Raw genomic sequence first — 23,384 nt, 5'->3', positions numbered from 1 at the left:
TGTGTAATATTTAGTGTGATAATTTACATACAGAATGTTCCCAGTAAATGGAAATCATTGCTATTGTGGTGGTTGTGTTATGGAAGAAGAAAAATAAATGTTTGAGTTCTTGGAACCCTCTTAATGATGACTTTAGCATCCAGATTTAAGATATGTGTTTTAGGGCTTCCCTGATGGCGCAGTGGTTGAGAATCTGCTTGCCAATGCAGGGGATACAGGTTCGAGCCCTGGTCTGGGAAGATCCCACATGCCACGGAGCAACTGGGCCCGTGAGCCACAACTACTGAGCCTGCGCGTCTGGAGCCTGTGCTCCAACACAGCCAAAAAATAAATAAATAAATTTATAAAAAAAAAAAAAAAACGGAGGTCTGTCGAAAGTGATTCCCCCTCACAACCACAAAATAATAACAATAATAGTAATGGCAACAACAACAATAATAAAAAAAAAAAAGATATGTGTTTTAACATTTCGTTGAAAAAATCTTTGCTTCACTGTCTCAATTAAACATCATTTTTTATTTTGCTATTTTAAGAAAATATTGTGAGGTAAAATTATGCCTTGGATCTTTTCTTTCCCACAGGAAAACAAAGAAACCGCTTGGAACCCATGGATACCATCTTTGTCAAACAGGTTAAAGAGGGAGGACCTGCTTTTGAAGCTGGATTGTGCACAGGTGCTTGCTATTCTTACTTAAACCTACCTTTTAATTTCTACTTCATTTCTTCCATATTTCATTTTCCATATTTTTCCTTCTGTCTCCTACTGTCTCCTACCAGATTTCTGATTGAACCCCAAAACATTGATTTTTTTTCTTCATATCAGTTATTACTGTTTTTGAGACCTAGTTAGTTATATGTTTTTTGATACCCAAATGGATGGGTGGGCAGAAATAACGTAATTGATATATTTTGGACGCTTTTAGTTACCACTCAGATAATGGACCCTCAGAGGCCGTCTTAACCTATTTTGTGTACATTTAATTTTGACAAAGGTTAATAAAATAGCAAATGAAGGAGATATTCGTTGAAGTAAATGAAATAATCTTGGAGCTCCAAGTCCTGGAAGAGCCTGACCTGCTAGAGGTGAATGAATTCGTCCACCACAAAGAGTAGTTTAAGTCTCCAGTGCAATGCAAGCCCAGCTTCATCTGCAGCTGTCGGTGGATGTGGTCTGGTAGCTGTTTGTTCTGAAATATTTTGTGACTTGAGATTTTAATTAAAAAAACTAAGTAGGATTTAGTTTAGATTAATGCACACACTAAAATAGTTACCCTTTTCTCTTGTTTCTAAACATGAAATAATTAAAAATGGGAATTAGTTAAAGACTATCTTTTACTGCCTTTTGAATAAAATGTTATCTTTGCAGCTACAAATATAAATAGTGGGTGTCACTGGTAAGATTTATTAGGATGCATTGTTAACTTGTTAATTATCTTTTTTGTCATAGTTAAAGTAAGCCTAATTTCAATATCATTAGTATGTATAATATGTACATCAGTGAACATATAGGATTCTATTACCTAGAATGTATCATCTCTCATATTCTAAGCTTTCCAAGGTTGGGAAGATGAAGTTGAGGGACTGTGCAAAGCCCACAAAAAATACGTTTTTTCCCGTTTTCCTCTCTCCTCTGTCCTTTCTCTCATTATTTTCCTTTCTGCTCCACTGAATTTTTCTGAGTAACCAAACAACCTTTTCCCCATTAAAATGAAGAACAAGTTAATAGATATAAAGTCAAAACCATGTCCATACCCATGTTTAAGTTCTGCAATGCAGCACTAATCCATAAACTAAATAGACTGAGAGAATACAACAAAGAAAATCAGTTGGACTAAAATTAGAGACCACTGAGATAACAAAAATAATTGTCTAAGGCTGTTAAACAGTGTTTCTCTATTAGAAATGACAGGGTAAATGGAGGAATAAATAGTAGTTTTACAACTCAGAAGACAAACGATAGGGGCATAAATAGTATAATTTTGGTCACTTGGTGATTATACTTTTTGAGGTTTCTAAATTCATCGATGGCTGGACTCTTATTTAAAATATAGTTATATTTCATAAGTAGCTAGATATATTAAAATTTAGGTTCATTTTTGTAAAAAGACACTTTAAAAAACGAGCAAGGATATATTAAAAATAAGTATATTACTCAAGAAATATTTCAGAAGTACTCACAAGTGACTTTTTAAAGGAATTCCTCATGTGTTATTTAATTTCTCTTTGAAGGTGATCGAATTATAAAAGTCAATGGAGAAAGTGTTATTGGAAAGACCTATTCCCAAGTAATTGCTTTAATCCAGAACAGGTAAGAGTCTTGAAATAGGATTAATTTTGGCCAGAGATGGGTTTTATAAATCACTGAAGCTAGTAGATTTAATGCAGTATTGTATTCCTATAAGAAATTGATGTGATGTGGAAATCTGAAACTTTCCCTTAAAGTGGAAAATGCATTTGAAAGTTGCCAAGAACAAACTATCTGAGGATGGCGTATTTGGTGGCTTTGTTTTGGCAAGTTTATCAGATTTGTAATTAAAATCCTTTAGCGCCTGAGAGGCATACGTTTTAGATTTACCATTAAGTTTCCTACTTTTATTTGAAGTGATAATCAAATTTCTAATTTGTTTATAATAAATATATATGTAAATGCATATATAATTTATTTTGAAACCACTAAGGATAACTTATCTTAAATAGCTTACTGAATGATATTCTTGGCTCAAATTCATTTGTTTTAACAAAGACAGCAAGAAATTGTCTTTTAATCCGTTTGTTTGCCTACATTCTACAGAATAGGATTTTGAGTTCTAAAGGTAAATAAATATTTATAGAGCGACTGACTGCAAAGATAATTTAGTCCTACTCTTTCTCTCTATCACACGCCTAGAATTTTTTTTTAAAATTACAAATAAGGAAATCGAAAGCGAAAGAGGTTGCTGTGTTAAATTTCTGTCAAGAATAAGCCATGACTCTGGGATCCGATTTCCAGGGCATCACCACAAGAGGTTCTTCCCAAATTCAAATACAGTAACTTTTGGATGATCTGTTGCTTTATATTAGCCATACTCACCTGTCTGTAATTAAATTGAGGTTCATTATTTTCTGAAGAATTCTATCAAGCTCTTCTAACCATGTCTAAAGCTGTTCATGCTATAATCTAACTTATGTACACGAATGCCCTAATATGTTGTCATTTTTACAGTTAGGTGATGTGATCATGATTTATTGATCTCAGAGTATTCTCCTTACTGTTGGATTCTAGGTGTTCCTGACAGTGAGCCCTATTTGATCTTAAATATTGAGGAGACCTGGGCACTGGTGAAGAATTGAAAGCCTCCCCAGAGGCAGTGGGGAGATCCACCCAAATTTTCTTTTACTGCAAATAATTTAGATCATGATAAATATACCAGTATGTTTTGTCAGCCTGTAATTTAAGGGTTTTTTAGTGTATTTGTTAACATGTCTTCTTTAAAAGTACTATTTTTCCAAACAACCATAACTTAATCTTTGTTTTCCTCAAAATCCACATTAATTTTTTTGTTTGTTTGTTTTTTTTGTTACTGGTGCAGTTCATCTTTCAGAATAATAATTACACTTTGGAATGACAGTCTTAATTTTTCAACCAATAAAGCAATTTGAAAAATAAATACTGTTTTTTCATGATCTTATTTTTCTTTTAAAAAATTGTGTTCCTTTTGTCTGCAGTTGGTAGCAAATGGATTAATGCAGCACAAAGCCATTGAGATTCTGCAGTGTATTAATGTAAAAATGTATCCTTGCAGAAGAATTTATCTAAGCATCAGTATGTATTTTCTACCAACTCTAAATGTTGAAATACAAGTACCTACATATTTTCTTCGTAGAATTTATTTGAACCTGTGGTTCTAATTGTTTTACTATTCTCTCAGCATTTATGAACCTAAAAATAAGGGTTCAAATAGAGACACCAGTAAATTATTAGATTTGGGGTTTTTTGTTTTTGTTGTTGTTTGTTTCTTAATCTCTTGATTGTATTGGGGGAAAATCTATCTGATATTGTTAGGGTAGATACTGAAGCACTTGCTGGGGGATAGCAGTGTTCTCCTTGCCGTATCTAAGTGTTAATTCCAGATCACAGGACTCGGTATAATTTATCCCTTTGAACTGTTTTAAACCTAGAGAAACTTCTCTATTATTTTTAACAGGACACTTACAGTACCAAAAGAAAATGAGACTTTGAGCTATTCCTGTAAAGGCTCTAAAATTAAATCACGGAGAAGAAAATAAATTGTTGAGATGCTATATGGTTTTTAAAAAATAAGGAGTCATTTTGATGGTTGTGATGGTGAACTCTGATTTCCTTCCCCTTTGAGGCCAAGAGGGAATATTTCAAAATTAGGATGTTTAATATTGCTTAAAATGTTAAATTTGAGGGTTCTCTGATTATTTTTATGTTAATGTATTTTCAACTTGATAAACAGAGAATTGGTGGTAAAAATTTGTAATTTGTTCTGTGACCTGAAAGAAAATGATACACAATTATATATTGATGAGTTTTGTTCCAGGAGTATTCAATATAAGTAATATACTTCATGTTTCTAAATTAGAAACATGTTATAAAGAACACATGACTGATTATGAATAGCTCAAACATACGGCAGGGTGCCCTCTTTTGTACATAATTAGCCTATATATATATAAATGACTTCTTTTCATTTTAATGATTCGGATTTGAAATGTAAAGATTTTTAAAACCCCCGTATTAAACTCATAAGCAATTTAAAAAATACTTGTGAGTTAACTCTTTTTCCTTTATGTCTTTCTTGTATACTGCCTCCCCTAAAATAGTATGTGTCTATTCAATTTCAGCGATACCACATTGGAACTTAGTGTTATGCCAAAAGATGAAGACATTCTCCAAGTGGTGAGTTTTATTTATTCAAATATGTGGATTGTTTTATAGTCATGAATGTTAATAAAAATTCTTTAAAGATGGAGGTGGATTAAACTTTTTTAAAAAGATTCTAGGGGAAAAAAATTCAAACGCTCTGTTTTTCTCTACATTTTACCAAAAAAACAAAACAAAGGGAGAGAGAGACTATTGTCCAATTTTTACAATTAAGCAACCTGAGAATATTTTATTGATTCCACAGTAAACTCTTATTGTTGTCATTTGGAATGAGGTTCCTAAAGAGTTTGTTTGCCCAAATGTTGCATTCTAGATACGCCTTCAACCAAAAGCCAAACCTCAGGGTGCAAGTACATATCCCCAGGAATTAGATTTTTTTTTAAACTATGAGGTCAGAAGTTTTATGAAAGCCATTTATTAATTTTCCAATAAGCGTTACTGTCTGTAAATTAACTTACCGAGCAGTTTTCTTAACAGTATCCATTCATTCCATTAGAAGTAATGTTCACCATGAATAGAGTCTGCACCTTAAGGGAAAAATAGGTTAGCATCTTAGAGAGGGAGTGAAACTAATATAGTTGAAAATCTTTAGCATTTATCTTAAAATATCTTTCTCCTCTTGAGAAAGAAAACAAATTAACTGGAGTACTTAACTCCTTTATTAAGCTTAGATATTGCTGAGGGTAAGAAGATGATAAAATAAATTTCATTCAGGAAAATAATACTTTTCCTCAATTGATTTTGTAGTTCAGCAGAATAAAACAGTTAGAGCTAGGAAATAGCAGTGGCTGCTGAAGATTGTTGTTTGTTTGTTTGTTTTTAATTCCTTTTAGTGAATAGCTGTTGTTGCTGTTGTTTTCTTACTCAGAACTGATGGAATCCTTGTGGTAGGAATGGAAATGGGAATGTTTTCCACTTGTAAGGCGTTCATTTGAACTTAGCTCAACAAAAGTCCTAAATAATCTTCTGTAAACATTCTTTTTTTACAAAAAAATCACTAAAGCCAATCCTAGTGATTCAGTTTATTCACTTACACATAAAATATAATTAACCGAAATCCATGGAGATCAGCCTTGTGTTTTCAAGACATACTGATTTTATTTCAAAATGTCATGTTTACCGACAACAGGTTATTACCCTTCTTAAATGCGCAGTTCTGTTGGGGTTGAGTGTCTCAACAAGGAAGTTGTAACCATCTGTGATGGTTTTCTCAGTCAAGCAGCACTAGTTGTAGAGTCCTCCCCTGATCATTGGGCACAGTGAGAGAACAACAGACAGCCATGGAAGGCAGTGAAGTCACTAGACTGAAAATAAGTAGGGGGGTCCTCCTGTAGGGCTCCACTTATGCAAAGGACCGGGAGGTGATGCCCACACGGTAGGGCAAACTTTACCTTGAACCCTTGCATTCTCCTGACTCAGAGGCAGAGGGCACTTCCAAAGCAGAACTGATATCTCATCTTCAGTAGTCTCTTTGCTTGCCAAGGTGAAGGCACTGGTTGGACACTATTTAGAACAGTGAAACGAGCAGCTCATTTCACAGAATGGCCGGCGTTGTATAAATTCCCAGGAATCAAGCACAGAATTACCATCCCAGCCTGCTGTGTGGTTGATGCAGGGGAGCAACAGTGCAAGGAATCATGTTCTAAGGATGTGATCAATGGGAAATTAGGTTAATTAATTTCCTTGTGTTTTATTTAAGATAAAGGGAAAATACAAAGTGTTGCAACACAGGGAGAAGTTGGTTCACTGGGGTGACCTGAGCACACAGATCTTCAAGGTTCCTCGGGGTCCTGATATATTGCAACAGGAAATTCGTCTTTAAAACTTGTTGAGTTATTTTAATCATAAGAAATTAAAAGCCCATATCCTTGATGATAAAAGAAAACCTCACTTTTAAAACCCAGTCTTCATTCACATTTGCGTTAGGAAATTGAAGGAGTATATATAGTTAATGCAGACTCTCCGTTGTTCCCTGAAGGACAGTGAAATGCAGCGACTTCCTTTCCACATCAATGCTTTTAGCTGGGATATCTACAAGTGGCATTTAAAAAATCTATTATAAAACCCAAAGAGAATCTGGGATTTAAAAAACCGTATGTGGAAATACTTCTCTCGAACAGATTCTAGAATGAACATGTTCTATAAGGGGCCTTCAGAAGTATTTATGTTGGTCTTAAATCTGTTACTTAAAATATATGCTTTTAAAGATGTATTTGTCCCTGTGAGGTTGAATATTCATTGTCAAGAAAACATAAACATGAACATTTTTACAGCTACTATAAACATCATTTACCCAAGAGAAAGCCTGTCTCAGTTTTTATATATTGGCCTGGGTCAACGGCAGGATTGGGTGTCCATGAGCGTTTGCTCCTCAAGTGATGTATAGGTCAAGTTGTTCTAGAGGTATTCAGCTCATCTTTGAGAGGCGGCATAGAAAATTTAATTTGATTTAAAACTTACCTCATGTAAGGACAGCTATATAATAATAAATTTCATAATTCACAGAAGACAGTGACATGAGGTTGAAAAGCATGAAGTAAAATTAAGAATTTTAGTAAATTTTAGTAAATTTAGTAAATTTACTAAAGTAAATTAAACATGAAGTAAAATTTAGAATTTTAGTAAATTTTAGTAAAATTAAGAATTATTTATTATGTTATGAAACTAGTGCTGGTAATAGTACTCCTGTACTTGGCAACCTCATTTTTTAAACTAACATACATTTTCATACATTGTAAAATGTATATACAGTGACATACATTTTAAACTAACAATACAATAGTATTGTATTCATTTGAGTCATTTGGTGGTCTTGTAATATTTTAGACCATGATCATAGTCTTAGACAAGTTCATATTTTTAAGGTGATACTACAAAATAAAAAGCACTTCCTGTTGCATTTTGTAAAAAGACAAAATGATTTTGTTGCCCTCTCAGACACTGAGAGTGAATGAAATAGCCACCACCCGTCAAGTCACCTAAACAGTGATGCTGACTGAAACAAAATATGTCCTCAGTGGACCCATGGTAGCTCTCAGCACTAGATCTGGGTGTCCTTTTCTGTGCAGACTTCAAGATACTTCTTTAAGCCTTTAGCTCCATGGACTCAAAATTCAGTTTTAAGTAGATCAGTTCTGATGGCTGTGGAGATTCTCGGGTGTGTCTGTTGTTTGACGAGGGTATTTGGAGCCTACTTTGTGTTTTAACAGCCAGGTTAAACAGCTTTTCTCGTGTAACAGGGAAGAAAGTGATGGCACTAGGACTTGAACCCAGGCAGGCCTGAGACTGTATGTAGCCTGTATTTGAAACTAAACCACAGTCCCATACTGTCGTTGGGTCCAGATGCAGAGTGTCAGTGGCTGTTACATTCACAGGGTCAGAGCTGCTAGGCAAACTCATCTCTGGGATCTGTGTCCATTGCCCTGGTTACCACTCCATGAATGTGCGATATAAATTGAAAAATGTAATTTAACCCAAATTTTTCTTTAGATTTATTAGAATTACTTTCAAAATAATTATTTATTATGTTCCACAATCAGTATACTATTCTATTTAAAATCAGGTATCCATTTGTCACGTGTGGATCAAGGTAATCTTGCTTTAGAGTAGGGAAGCAAGAACAGGAATTCTGCAGGGTTCTTTCATATTTTGCAAGTTTGAAGCAGTTACTTTCTTCTACTTTTAAAAAATGTATTTTAAATAATTATAAGAATAGTACTTGCTTGTTAGAAAAGTTTCAAATAATTTAGAAAGGTATAAAATATCCACACCATCCGCTTCTCCCATGTCCCACTGTGGCATGTCTGACGTGTATTTTAAAATTATCCAAACAGATATGTAGTTACTTTTGCTTTTATCATAAGTAATGGTATAAAATTTAACAGGTCAGCCTGTTAACACAAACTGGTAGGCAGGAATTTTAATCTTACTAGCTTATTTATTCTGCACTTTTTTGTTTGTTTTTCCTGTTTACTAGACAGTAAATATGGTACAGTAATATTAATACTATTGCAGTAGTAACAGGTATGGTAATAGTGATTTTGATGCAAGTCTACTAAAACTGAACTGAAAGATTATTTTAGGACTATTTAGCTACTGTTAGGCACTAATACATATAGTCAAGATCCAGACTGTTAACATTACATTTTATTTAAGTGCTCTTCACATTTCTAATTCCAAGTGAAGACTTCCGTGAGGCATCTTTCCTTACTCCCCTCTCCTTCCCCCGCTCCCCCTTTAAAGAACGTTTTGGATCTGTAGGCATGACGGGGCTGCTACTATTCCGTTTTCGTTAGGTGTGGCTTGAATTTTAAAATATTAATTTTTAAACTACTAAGCTACTATAAGATATAAAACTTTAATACGAGGGTAAAGGAAATTCAAGAAAAAATGTAGAGTGATATATAAAAGGCCTAATGAGAAAAAAATTGGCTATGTCATATCCTATTGAATTCCCCAGTGCTAATCAGTCGGAAAAAAGCTGAGTGTTGTCTAATTCCATCAAAGCTTCTGGATATATATTGGGTTGGCCAAAAAGTTCGTTCGGGTTTACGTAAAAATGACACATTTTTCATTTTCACCAAGAACTTTATTCAACAGCGTATTCATTAACCAAATGAACTTTTTGGCCAGCTCAATACTCTGAAGTATCCATTTGGACTTAAACGTAAAAATAAAAATTATTATGAGCCAAATATGCAATTCTTATGACATTGGTTTCAAAAATTTCTGGGCCACGCCATTTCAGGCAAACTTATTGATACAGGATGATTTTGATGTCATTATAAAAGACTATAACTTGACATCATTATATAAAAGTTACCTTAAGTGATGTTTTTTACTGTTTAATTGGTACCTATTGACAATTCAGAGATTCCCAGGGGGTAATTAAAACCATTGAAATGTCTGACCATGGTGTCTCAGTGAAAGAGTGAGTACTTTCTGACTCAAGAGAAAGCACACCACAGTCACAGCTGTGAGCAACTTATGGAGTTTAAAATTCTGTTTTCAGAGTGTAAAACCTTATTAATGGGTTCCACGTTCTCCTCAAAGAGTTGAATGTTGTAATCCACCCCAGTGTTTGCGCAAGCCCCGTCTAAAGCTTTCCTCTGTAGGCAGTTTGTTTTCTAGAGGAACACTTAAAGGCATCCTGGGAGAAGGGGACTCCTTAAAATTGTCATATTGTCTATTCCTAATTTACATGCCTACACTTATTCTGGAGATAACTTGTGTCTGCACCGCACCTCTCAGCATAGCCGTAGAAGTTCATTCCCATGACTTACCTGGAACACATACCAAGGGACAGTGGCCTTTGCAGCACTGCTGATTTCCCCATGGATGTTAATTGAATGGTATTGGTTCTCAAACTTTATGAGAATGAGAAACTTTTAAATAGATAGATAAACAAGCTTTTTTAGTGTCCATGAACTGAGAGGATATGTGAGGAAATTCAGTACTACTACTGAATGACTTCATACTTTATCTCAACCATATCTGCTTGCATAAGACAGTAGTACTGTATGTGTAAGGTATTCTGTTTAGTCAGTCCACTGTAAACGCATGGTCCACGTGTGTATATTTAAGGACCCCTTTGCCATGATTCTACCCAGAAGTGGGGACCCATGAATATAGACTATTTAGGAATCTTAACAATATCTAAAGTATGTCAAATACCTTTTCAAGTATTTAATAGTTCTGGTCATATACTTTTATTATTAAAAGATAATATTCCTCCCCAAATTTGAATAAAGGAGGTATCTCTAAATTATTATTTCTAGAACAGCATTTCCCAGCAGAAGTTCTAATTGTGTTAAAACCCCGGGAAAAAAATGGGTTCCGTGGCCAAATAAGTTTGTAATTTCACGTCGTTTTACAATGTACATTAACGTAGTAGAGGTCTTGAGAAGTCATGAAGCCCACCAGCCAAACTTCCCCTACATCATCAAGCATAAGGAATACACCACCCCTTTCAGGTGATGCTTAATAAAATTGCACAAACACGCTCTAAAAATACTGTACCAGCGAGTCCACTCATCCACACACAGTTTTCCTGTCACGGAACAGTGCTGGCACTACTACAGTCAGCATTAAAAAGATAAGCTTATTATGTCAGTGGCACATAGCCAAAATGTATATTTTGATTGACCGTATTCATACCTTAGAAATATTATGCCATGCATGTTTTCTTTTAGCTACGGGGCTTTCATTTCTCACTGCATCCTGGTTTAGCTTGTATAATACTCTTTATAAGTTAAAAAGAATTACTCTGGAAGTAATATTTTTTACGTCCATCCAGTAGCTGTTTTCATAAGCTTAATAAAATAGGCCAAAAGGTACAGCATTGGAAGATCTTAATTTTTGAGGGAAACCCATTTGATAAAACAGCCATTCTTTCGTTCCAAATCCTAGTGTACAGGCAGCTGCAGTCAGCTGACAGCGTGTGGTTATGCTCTGATTTACGGGGGAAGGAGGAGGTTGTACTATTTTAAATGCATAATAGAGCATTCGTTTTGTCATCTGGAAGCAGAGATGGAAGAAACTCAGGGGAAATGAGAGGCATCGATGTTGCTCTTGTGGAAGGGAAGCTTTGTGGCACATTATCAGACAGCAGTGCATATTGAAGAAAATATCTGTTAGGAATGCATGTCACCAGATGTATTTTGCTTTCAAGAATGGTAGACAGATCAAATAAGAACCAGATAAAAGCCTGAGATGCTCAGAAGGATTGATGCTCAGAAGGATACTGAAGTTACTCTTTATGCCTCACTGCCCTTTACTTCTCTTGGTACCTTCCAGAGGAATCAGTATAGATGTATTTTTAGGTTGCTGTTTTCCAGCATCAATATGACAACATGATTCTGTCTTTATATCAGTAAGCAGCTTCTACTATGTTTTCCTATTTTCTGCTAGCTACAATTTACAAAGGATGTCACAGCTCTGGTAAGAACTGCACAGAAGCCATTTCCTTGCTTTATAAATCATGTTTTGTAGAGATTTGTAATAAGCCAATCTATTAAAACTAAGTTTGCTTAGAGGAATCTCTCCATGGTGTTAATCTTACTAATTTGCAGAATGTGATTGTGATATATTATTTTCTTTATTTCTTTCTTTTTACGTTTGGTTTTCTTTTGTATCCTGTGCATAACTGGTGTTAAAACATAACATCTATCTGCATCTGTATTTTTTTTAAGCATCTCACACTCTCTCTTCTCCGAGTACTTGGCTGTTATGTTATGTTTGTGGCTGCACCCGAGCTTTGCAAGCTGTCTAATGCAAAGAGAGGATGTGATGATAGTCCTGAATTAAAGCTTGTTTGGATTAGGGGAGGGTGTGTAACATGACACCACACCTAACTGTCTCAGCTGTTGGACACAGTCCTGAATTATATCGGTTAGCTCTGTTTTATAGAGTCTTGTTACTCAATTTGTTATTTTTAAGTTTTAAAAAACATTGCTAGATAATTTCGTGAATAATTGATAAAAAATAATTGGAGCTGCATGCCTGCCTGTTAGTAATAGAGAAATGTCTCCTTATAACAGGTAAAAGAGACCAAATAAATTTGTACAATACAATTTTGCATTACCGTAAAATAAAAAAATATAAATTATATACAGGAAGATGAATTACCTTTTTTCATATTTTACGCCTTTAATGTGTACTTAATTTCTTAAATGTGCATATTCTCTATTTCTCCTGGCTGTTGGAGGGTTTAATTGATCAAAATGGATTATTTTTAGCGACTCAGTAATCATTAATTGGCAAGACAGTGTTCAATGTAGTATTTATGATAGCAGCAGTGCCTAAAGTGAAGATGTATTTGGTGAAGATTTTAAATATTTTCACCTTCACCCTGGCAAAAGATCAGAGTCTTGTTTTGCTGAGATTTATTAGGCAGCCATTTAACCTGCCATCTGCTGGGGAAAAAAATCATAAAACTTGAAAGGGGAAATTTTTAGAAGCAAGACGTCCGTATCTAATTAATGGTGGCGAGGGCGGGGCGGAGTTTGGTGTGTTTCAGGTCTTTTGAGAAAATAGGCAATTGTAATTTATATTTTTTGCAAATTCTACAATTTATTTGATTTCTGAGAGACTAGCCCTTTGCTGAATTTGTGGAGTACCCTTACACTGTGTTTGCCTGCATGCTTTAGTGAATGCCACCCAAGAGCAGGGCACCGTAAAATAACATAGTGCATCGCAAGAATGGAAACAAATGTTCCTTTGATGACTCTGAAGTGACCCCTTTCTCTCATCTTCATGTAGGCGTATTCTCAAGATGCCTACCTGAAGGGCAATGAAGCCTACAGCGGCAATGCCCGCAACATACCTGAACCTCCACCAGTCTGCTACCCCTGGCTGCCACCCGCCCCTCCCGCCCCGGTGCAGCCCCCTGAAACAGCTCCTCCAGACTCCTCCACGAGCAAACCGCAGACCAGTCCCCCAGTATTGACGCAGCCCGGCAGGGCCTACAGGATGGAAATACAAGTGCCTCCGTCACCACCAGAGGTGGCCAAGTCAAACACAGCAGTGTGTGTCTGCAGTGAAAGCGTAAGGACCGTCATTGTACCTTCTGAGAAGGTTATAGATTTGTTACCTAATAGAAGCAACCACACAGTCCCCTCCCACAGAACTGAGGAAGTGAGGTATGGCAGGAACGAGCAGACCTCTTTCAAAACAGCATCAAGAACCACATCGCCACCATCCTCGATTCCCACGTCCCATCGAATCCATCAGACCGGCTCCAGGTCACTGGAACCTTCTGGCATTTTACTTAAATCAGGCCATTACAGTGGACACTCAGAAGGACTGGCAAGCAGCAGGTCTCCAGCTATGGATTCTCCTCCCGTATCTGTCAATCACTATTCTCCAAACTCCCATCAGCACATAGACTGGAAAAACTATAAAACTTACAAAGAGTATATTGATAACCGGCGGTTGCACATGGGTTGTCGGACAATTCAAGAAAGGTTAGATAGTTTAAGAGCAGCCTCGCAGAGCACAACAGATTATAACCAGGTGGTACTGAACCGCGCTGCCTTGCAGGTACGACGTCGGAGCACCTCTCAGGACCGAGTGCCCCAGTCCGTTCAGATCCGGCAGCGCAGCGTGTCTCAGGAGAGGCTGGAGGACTCTGTGTTAATGAAGTATTGTCCAAGGAGTGCATCTCAAGGAGCGCTGACATCTCCGTCTATTAGTTTTAGTAACCATAGAACCCGCTCGTGGGATTTTATCCAGGGACAGGGTGAAACCTTAGAAAACGTCCATTCTGAATGTCCACCGCCCGATGTAAAGGGAGAACGAAAGCAGACTTACAAGTGGAGTGGATTTACTGAACAGGATGATCGGCGAGGTATTTATGAAAGGCATAGGCAGCAAGAAATTCACAAATCTTTGCGAGGTTCCAGTTTTACAGTGGCTCCGAGTGTTGTGAATTCTGACCACAGGCGAGTGAGTGGCAGGGGAGTGGAATTGGTGTCTCAGTTTAAAAGAATTCCAGCAGATCTGAAACCACTGCAGCCCAACAGAAATTTTCACACTACCTGCGGAATGTCCCAGCCTCAAGGTATGTCACAAGACAGGTCACCTCTTGTGAAAGTCCGAAATAATTCTCTGAAAGCACCTACGCACGTCACAAAACCACCCTCCAGCCAGAACTCGTTTGTTTCCATCAAAGACCAAAGACCAGTAAATCACTTGCATCAGAACAGTCTCTTGAATCAGCAGACATGGTTAAGGACTGAAAGTGCCCGCGATCACCAAGTGGACACTGGGAAACCCCCCTCTCTATCCGGAGCTTCTGTTAAGCCCACCCCTCCGATGAGTGAGAACGCTGGCACTCCAGATTTGGAATTATCCGTCACTCAAAGGAATCAAGATTTAAATTTCCAAGAGGCTGAAATTCAGCAATCAAACGCTGTAGATAATAAAGAAACTGTCATCCTAAGAGAAAAACCTCCATCTGGTCGCCAAACGCCGCAGCCTTTAAGGCATCAGTCTTACATCTTGGCAGTGAATGACCAAGAGCCAGGTTCAGACACCACTTGCTGGCTACCTAATGATGCTCGCCGAGAGGTCCATATAAAAAGAATGGAGGAGAGGAAGGCCTCAAGTACCAGTCCACCCGGTGATTCCTTGGCTTCCATCCCATTTATAGGTGAGCTCACTTAATGGTCATTGGCTAGTACGTCAAATACTTAACACATCTTTTCAGCAAAGTATTTCTAGTTCAACAGGCACAGGAATTTTACAGTGTGATCTTAAAACACTTGTTCCACCTTTTCCACACTCTGCTAAAACCAGAGCCATAAGCTTTTACTCTCAAAAATTATTTCTAGTATCCATTTTCCTTTTTTTTTAAACTTTACATACTCAGTACCCATTTTTAATTTTTTTTGTGCGGTACACGGGCCTCTACACTGTTGTGGCTTCCCCCGTTGCGGGGCACAGGCTCCGGATGCGCAGGCTCAGCGGCCATGGCTCACGGGCCCAGCCGCTCCGCGGCACGTGGGATCTTCCCGGACCGGGGCGCGAACCCGCGTCCCCTGCCTCGGCAGGCGGACTCTCAACCACTGCACCACCAGGGAAGCCCTTTAATTTTGATTTTAATGAGACAAATCCCCACCGTCTGGGGTGGGGTCAGGAGACCCATCAGCAAACCAAATTGTGCTTAGTTGTTGATTCAGCTGAAACAAAAGCCAAGTGGAACAGCTTTGATCTCTAGTAATCAACCTTTCATTTAAACAGTGCTTTTTACTTTCTAAAGCTTATTTCTTTGTAAATTTTAACTTGTGGGCCAACTGAAAAGACCTCTTTGTTGTCACATTACTTTGTCTTAGAATCAATCCTAGACTAGATGGGGGGAAATTACTTAAATTACAAGCATGTGCCCTGATCCAGAACACCTGTCATGTTGACTGAGGCTTTAGTCTGCTCCCGGGCTTTAGTCTGCTCACATGCCCCAGGTATATTATCCACAAAGCAGCCAGTATGTTTTTTAAAATATAAATAGGATCATCTCACTCCCGATCAGAACCCTTTTTTACTTCCCATGTTCCTCAGAATAGAACCCAGAACCCGACTGCGGTGGACAAGGCCCTCTGTGATCTGGGTCACAACCCTACTCCACCTCTCACCCCTACCTCCCGTCTTCCTGTGCATGCCGTCTTCACACACGCCAGCCTTCTAGCAGTCCTGAAACGCACCAAGCACACCCTGCTTCAGCGCCCTGGCACCAGTTCCAAGCCTTGGAGTGCATTCCAGAGATATTCACAAGACTCGCGCTCTCTCAGTACATTTGGGCCTCTGCTCAGATACTACCTTATCAAAGCAGCCTTTCCAGACCAGCCTGTCTAAAATACACACAGAACCTGACATTCTCTATCTCCTTAAGCTACTTTGTTTATCTTTATACCACTTGTTTCCACTTGGCATTTGTGTTTTTTGTTTATTACATGTTTCTCTGCAGAGCTAAAACATGAGCTACATGAGAGCCAGGATTTTAGATCTTTTGTTCACTTCTGTGTCCTTAATGCCTGGCATAGAGAAGGCACTCAATATTTGTCGAAATAATAGGTGAATGATAATTTTGATTTGATGGTTAAATGTGTAGCAAAACAAAACAAATTTTCATCATAATTACTATGCAGCTCTAAGATATCATATGCTAACAGGATTATCATATATGTCCTTCATATTATCTTCATTTAATAAATAAGAAATTTAAGCTATTGAGAGGTTAAATAACTTCCCCAAAGTCACACAGTCAGTATGCAATAGAGACTTCCCTGATTCAGCCTCATTGCAGAGCACAACTCCAGAGGGCACCATTTATACAGAATGCTTTGTGAACAGTGCCCTCTGGAGGTATGTGATGCAAGGCTTGCTTTGAGGCCAAGGCCACTCAACCTGTTACCCATAGGTTCAGGAAGAGTTTGCCATAATTTTGTAATATATTGTATTCTCTTTCAGTACTGTTTCAGACTTTTTCTCTTCTAGAGAAACTTTTTAAAGCCGTTGAGCTCTTGGACTGTCAGGTGACACTGTCAGAATCAGTTTTTTTAAAATTCCACATAACTTATATTTTTTATAAATATGACATATTCAAGTTGTAAACATTGTAAGGACTCTCAACCTAAATTGTGCTCAATTTGTATCTGTACCCTTAAGGCCAGCCTCAAAGAATAGTAGAATTCTATTGTAGATGGAAATGATAGATATTTTATAGAAATGATTATTTTATGATTATTTTTTCAACATAAAAAGCCCTACAACCCATGGCTGTATTTCCCAGGCCTGTGAGATGTTACCAGAATAATGGCATTATACTTTCTTCCTACTTAGTAAGAATAATATAATGAAATTATATTGGAGTAATAATAAGTTCTCTAGTTATATCTGTTAATATTTCTAGGTACAGGAATAAATCAAAAGGTTAATTATGCTGTTAAAGAGAAGTTTGGCTAAAATATAAAACAAAAATCTATTTAATTCTATATACATAAAGATTTAGAATAATTATTAAAATAGACCATTTTGTTTGTTTATTAAAAATAAAAATGCTCACTAATTTGTTCTGATCACATTTACTTTAAGTACTTATTAGAGTCTCCTTAGTTCCTACTGAATGACATCTTCTGTTTTATGAATCATGACTTAAAAGTCCCCCAGCATAGAAATGTCTTTATAATCCATTGATTTCCTGTATGCCTCCCAGGACTTTAATATATTGCATATGATTACTCTGGTATATCATTTGAACAGCACCAGTGGAATAGGGTAGAATACAGAACGGAGATATGAACACAGAATTGATTTTACTGTTTCAGATGTAAATGCTGTCTATTGCGGCCTCTCCCGTTGTGGAGCACAGGCTCCGGACGCACAGGCTCAGCGGCCATGGCTCATGGGCCCAGCCGCTCCGTGGCATGTGGGATCCTCCCGGACCGGGGCACGAACCCGTGTCCCCTGCATCGGCAGGCAAACTCTCAACCGCTGCGCCACCAGGGAAGCCCCGATCTAGCTATTTTAAAAACTATGTGTTTTACTGGGATAGACTCCAGCATTGAAACGAACTAAAAGAGACTGTTTGCAATGTTTCTCAAAGTATTTTCTAGGAACACTAATTCCATTTGATAAAGGGGGAAAAACAAAAAAGATTAGTGATCAGATAAATTGAGAAATGCTGGGTTTTGAAAGTTAAACAAGTTTTGTCTGTCTTCACCATAGAACTCTCAGCATCATTAACATGCTCCTATATATCGTGAATTTTCTAGACAGGATATAGCACAATTTGTCTCAGAAGTATTTGACCATGAATCCTTTCTTTCATTTAGAGTATTTCAGTTTAGTGTACCATAAAACACACTTTGGAGAATGTTGGTCTATACTCTATGCTATTTTATGGAACATTTAAATTAAAAGGAAGAAAAGAAAAGAATTAAGCCTTGCCGTTGTATCGTCACACTACAGGGTCTTTAATAGTCTGTGAATTTAATAGTTATTTTTGTTACTTGAAAACATTATAACCAATGCAAAATAAATAAGTAAATAAATAAATAGGTGCCTTGGCTTTATTCCCAAAATATCACAGAATGGAGCCAATTTATTTACTTAGTTATCTGTGTAATACAGAGCTAATGAAACGTCTTGCAGAAGGAAAATTTTCCAACATTTTGTTACACATTTAATATCTAATATTCCTTTGGCATCACAAAGACTTAGAAAAATGAAGAAAATAAATGACTTTGTTTTTAAATTAGGAATATCGGTCATTAGCAGTAATTTGTTTATGGCCACTCCCACACATACATGCTCTTGTAAAGCTTCATAGTAAGTCCTGAAAATAAATTTCAACATCTTTCACAAGTAAACACAAAATGAGTAATGAGTTCCTAAGTAATTTGTTCTATAGTAGCAGGTATTAAGGTGTATTCTCCAATCCTGATTTTCTGTTTCTTTTTACTACTCATAACTATTAATAGAAAGAAACCAGCTGTACTACCCACATCGAGTTCCTCTCAAATTCCTTCTCCCCTCTTTTTTGCCGTACTTTTAATACTTCTTCTTGTTCTTCTCACCCCAAAGTTGGCCAGTATGTGTGTACTTAATTAGGATTAGCCTAACTAAAATTGAATTTGATTGGTGCAGCCCTGCTGGCCCTGGCATTTTAAACCAATCTAGAAGTTTTGTAGGATATAGCTGGATTACAGTGTCTCTGTAGGTAAGTTTAGCTATCTGAAATTTACCCAAAAGGGCTGGGACTGGGTGATTGGGTGACTAAATAATAATTCTGCATTTAGTATTCCCTCTCCCTCTTCTTAGCTCAGATTCCCCAAGTTTGAATTGGCATCTTCTTACTAGATACATTTCTGTGTTCCAAGTTTAATGAAACTGCTCACCACAGAATAATTTTAGATGTTCATTTATCTTCCTTTTGGTAGTTGGCTTTTATCCCAAAATATTTCAAATTGATCTGTAGCACACCTTATAGAATGCTATGCTTATTTCCTTAGGGAAATAAAATTTTTTTAAACTTCGCACTTATAAAAATTATAGAATTGTATCCCTAAAGCAGACTTTCTGGATTTTCAGCTAGTTCCTTTAATGCTGAAAAGAGACCCAATAGTAACTACACTCTCAGCCAGATCTGTCAGTTTTTAAACTAAATGCAAACCTCAAAAGCCCCCTAAAAAATCCTTGGCTTATGAAAGCCCAAAAGTATTCCATATTCTTACATAAATTAAACAGATACTTTTATCCCTTTTGTGGATTTATTGTTGTAGTCCCCTTGAGCTAGAAGTGACCCTGATAATCCTAGTCCAATTTCTTTACTTTATAGGGAATGAATTTAATTCCCTGAGGAATTAAGTGGCTTTCACAAAGTCCAGCAAGACAAGTCCTTTGACCCCTCCCCTGCTCAGTCTTCCCATTCCTAACAGCTGGCTTATTCTGTGTGCTAAAATAAATCATCCTGAAGATGCATTTGTGACATCGGTGCCTAATATTTATTAATTTCTTTTAAGGTAAATGTTGGATTCCTTGAAATTAGTACTTCCAGCATTTGTCAGCTGGCAAGCTGGGTCATCTTTCATACACATGCGCCCCTCACATACACACAAACCCATGAAATCTTACAACCTCTGGTTAACTTCTCTGGCCCATGAACCTGCAGAAATGCAGCCAAGTAACTGTGACACATTCCCGGTGCTTCTTTCAATAATGAATACTGATTACTGTTGTATTATTTTATCATTACTGATGATACCTATTTCCTCTCACCTTACAGATGAGCCAACTAGCCCCAGCATTGATCACGATATCCCACACATCCCCGCCTCTGCGGTCATCTCTGCTTCCACCTCCCAGGTACCCTCCATAGCAGCGGCCCCTCCCAGCCTCACAACTTCAGCTCCTTTAATTCGGCGTCAGCTCTCTCATGACCAGGGTACGTTTCAAGGAGCGGTTATGTGAACTGTCTTACATTCTCAGTTTTCCATTTAGAATACTGTGACACCCCGTGATCTCCTCGCCATTTAAAAAGAATCTGGAAACCACTTGCGCATGTCTAAATGTTGGGTTTTGATTGCAGAGTCTGTTGGACCTCCCAGCCTGGATGCCCAGCCCAGCTCAAAGACAGAACGATCAAAATCATACGATGAGGGCCTGGATGATTACAGAGAGGATGCAAAACTGTAAGTCTCAAGCGTGTTATCTTAAATACTTGTTAGTGGCTGCTCAGTATGACCTTGACATGTAAATACTGAATTTACTGATGTCTTTTATGTTTTCTAACTTTATGACATTAGAAATGCAAATAAAAAATCAAAGTTGTGAGCTTTCCTGGTGGTGCAGTGGTTGAGAGTCTGCCTGCCAACGCAGGGGACATGGGTTCGTGCCCCGGTCCGGGGGGATCCCATATGCCATGGAGCGGCTGGGCCCGTGAGCCGTGGCCGCTGGGCCTGTGCGTCCGGACCCTGTGCTCCGCAAATGGGAGAGGCCACGGCAGTGAGAGGCCCGCGCACCACCAAAAAATAAATAAATAAATAAATAAATAAAAAATCAAAGTTGTGACATGATAATACATTCAATTGAACTTTTAAAAAAATTAATGTTTAAAAATCGGTAATACACAAACATAATACAAAAATACATATAAAAATATATATATTAAGTAATTACTTCTACTTTAGGCCTTCAGTCACCCAGTTCTACTCTCAGACATAACTATGCTACCATTTTCTTTTATACAATTCCAGAGCTATTCTGTGCATAAAGTCATACACACATTTACGTACGCTTGTATACGTTTGTGTGTGTTCTGATTGTTTTTATAAACAACTGATAGGTGCTCTACACACTGATCTTGGAGAGCATTCAGTGCATATATGCCTGGCTTATTCTTTTTCGTGATTGTTTAATTTTCCACCGAGTAGTTATACCATAATATATTTAACTGGTATTCTGTATTCTAACAGACATTTAGGTTGATCAAAGCTTATGCTACAACAAACAATCCTTCAGTGCCTGTATTTGTACATAGTTCATTTAGCATATATGTGATTGAGTACAGTTGGAAAAAGGATTGTTACATCAAAGGGTATGTGTATTTTTTACTTTAATATCTATTGTCATTTGCTCTCCAATTTATTCCTCCTGACCCAGCTGCCTGAGGGGAGTCTGTGTGAGGTGTGGCCAAGGGCAGTGGCAGTGGCTAGCAGGGATTTTTCTAATGATGCAGGGTGGGATGTGTGAGCCGTTTTAGCCTTTACTCTCCCTCATTAAAAGGTATCAGTAAACAGCCACATTTCAGAGTTGCCTTCACCTTACCCCAGCTACACAGTGCTTCCTGCAAAGATGGCAGGACCGTGTGTTTCCTCCTTCATCCTCACCTCCCCTGACGCTCCATGGTGATCAGTGAGGCTCCTGTCACGGGTACCGCCTTTCCTGTTGTTCCAACAAGGAAAGCTCGGTTTCTCTCGGTTTCTCTCGGTTTCTCTCAGAAAATAGTGCTCTGCAGTTTTGTTTGAGACGTGTAAGCACTGGCGCCCTCTCTCCCCATATCCACTTTTTACTTCACTGCATTTAACCCCACTTTTTCATATGCTGTAGTTCAGATTACAGGCTTCTCCTGATGTTGTGGAAGATGAGTTTGCATACCTATTTCTGGTTGCCTTGTTGGGGGGGTGGGGGGCTCTGAGAGGAGAGGACAGCGCCATCTTTGATCACACCTTAAAATCCTAAGTTCCTTAATGAACTTTGAATTTAAACAACAACAAAACAACTTTGTCCCATAAGGTTAAATTGTTTTTGAATAATTAATGTGAACATGCCCTCTGAAGCCCTAAGCTTATTCAGTGGCAGCTGCTGTTCTCTGTACTGAAACATCCAGAATATGGTCAGAGGGAAGAGTGGCGGCCATGACCAGCCCTGATAATGCACTTGCTGCCGCCATGTCCACAAGCTGGACAAGTGTGGAAGTGCCTGTCTCTATCTGACCGCTGATGGTGACCAGTGACCAGTCATTATTGACGGTGTGGAAATCCTTAATAGAGCATTACACCTGTGGGTAAATAATAACATAACGGCCAGTGTTTAGTCTGAGTAGCTTTTTCCTTGATACAAAAAAAAAAGGATAAGAAAATCTCCCCTTTTATTCAGAGATGGTTTTAACTTACAGTTTAAGAAAACTTCTATCATGGAATAGAAAGTTTCAGTACTTATAAAGTTTAAGTACTTATAAAACTAGCTGTTTTTCCTCATTTGCATCAAACTGAACATTTAACATGGTAACGATGAAACATCAGCTTATTAATGAAAGGGTAGTTGTAATAGTCAAATTACTTTTGCATCTTTAAGGTATTTTTATGCATTTACTGCAGATATTGATAGACTTCTTTTCCAACAGGTCCTTTAAGCATGTATCTAGCCTGAAGGGCATCAAGGTAGGTATTCAGTATTTTTAAAATATCGGTAAATGATAAATGTTTCTATTTACCTGAATTTACTTTAGCTCTTCATAGAGAATTATTTCTTTTATCCATTAGGTATTTCATATTTAAATATCATAACCTCCTATTCTGTAACTTTCAAGTGCATTTGGAATATTCATCAAATATATAGCAGTTTACATACATTGTGCCGATTTTTCTTATTTTGTAAGTTTATGGGCAAATATTTAACTGCCCAGCAGTATGTTTTTTTTTTCTATCCTCAACATTATTATTTCCTGCCTCCTCCCAATTCCCCCCCCCCAATACGATCCGCCCTGTCCTCTCTTGTCTATCCTTCCCTCATGCCTTCCCCTCAGTGAAACAATAAAAGCTGTTAGACAGGAATTTCCTTATTTTACCTTCTCCAGAAATACCAGGACCTTCATTTATACCCACACTTTCTGCCTTCCTTACCCTTATCTTAATAAGTATCTTTTTTATGTGGCACATTATCCTATTAAGCACAAACACCCATGTTTCTGCATTGGATTCCATCACTTTTCACTTTCTCA

At 37.5% G+C, this 23,384-nt stretch overlaps 1 protein-coding gene across 1 annotated transcript in view; it reads left to right on the top strand.

The window, feature by feature from the left end:
* Nucleotides 1-23,384, top strand: part of ARHGAP21 (Rho GTPase activating protein 21) — a 128,411-nt gene that overhangs the window by 80,124 nt on the left and 24,903 nt on the right. The window contains exons 4-11 of the mRNA XM_007445863.1: nt 582-674; nt 2,230-2,308; nt 4,849-4,903; nt 11,798-11,827; nt 13,148-15,038; nt 20,169-20,327; nt 20,472-20,574; nt 22,788-22,824. Coding sequence (XP_007445925.1) covers nt 582-674; nt 2,230-2,308; nt 4,849-4,903; nt 11,798-11,827; nt 13,148-15,038; nt 20,169-20,327; nt 20,472-20,574; nt 22,788-22,824 — 2,447 coding nt within the window. The remainder of the gene's footprint in view (nt 1-581; nt 675-2,229; nt 2,309-4,848; nt 4,904-11,797; nt 11,828-13,147; nt 15,039-20,168; nt 20,328-20,471; nt 20,575-22,787; nt 22,825-23,384) is intronic.

Source organism: Lipotes vexillifer, unplaced genomic scaffold (assembly GCF_000442215.2).
Source record: "Lipotes vexillifer unplaced genomic scaffold, Lipotes_vexillifer_v1.1 scaffold738, whole genome shotgun sequence".
NCBI lineage: Eukaryota > Metazoa > Chordata > Mammalia > Artiodactyla > Lipotidae > Lipotes > Lipotes vexillifer.
The sequence above is the reverse complement of the archived record's forward strand: the minus strand, read 5'-3'. Positions and strand labels throughout refer to the sequence as shown.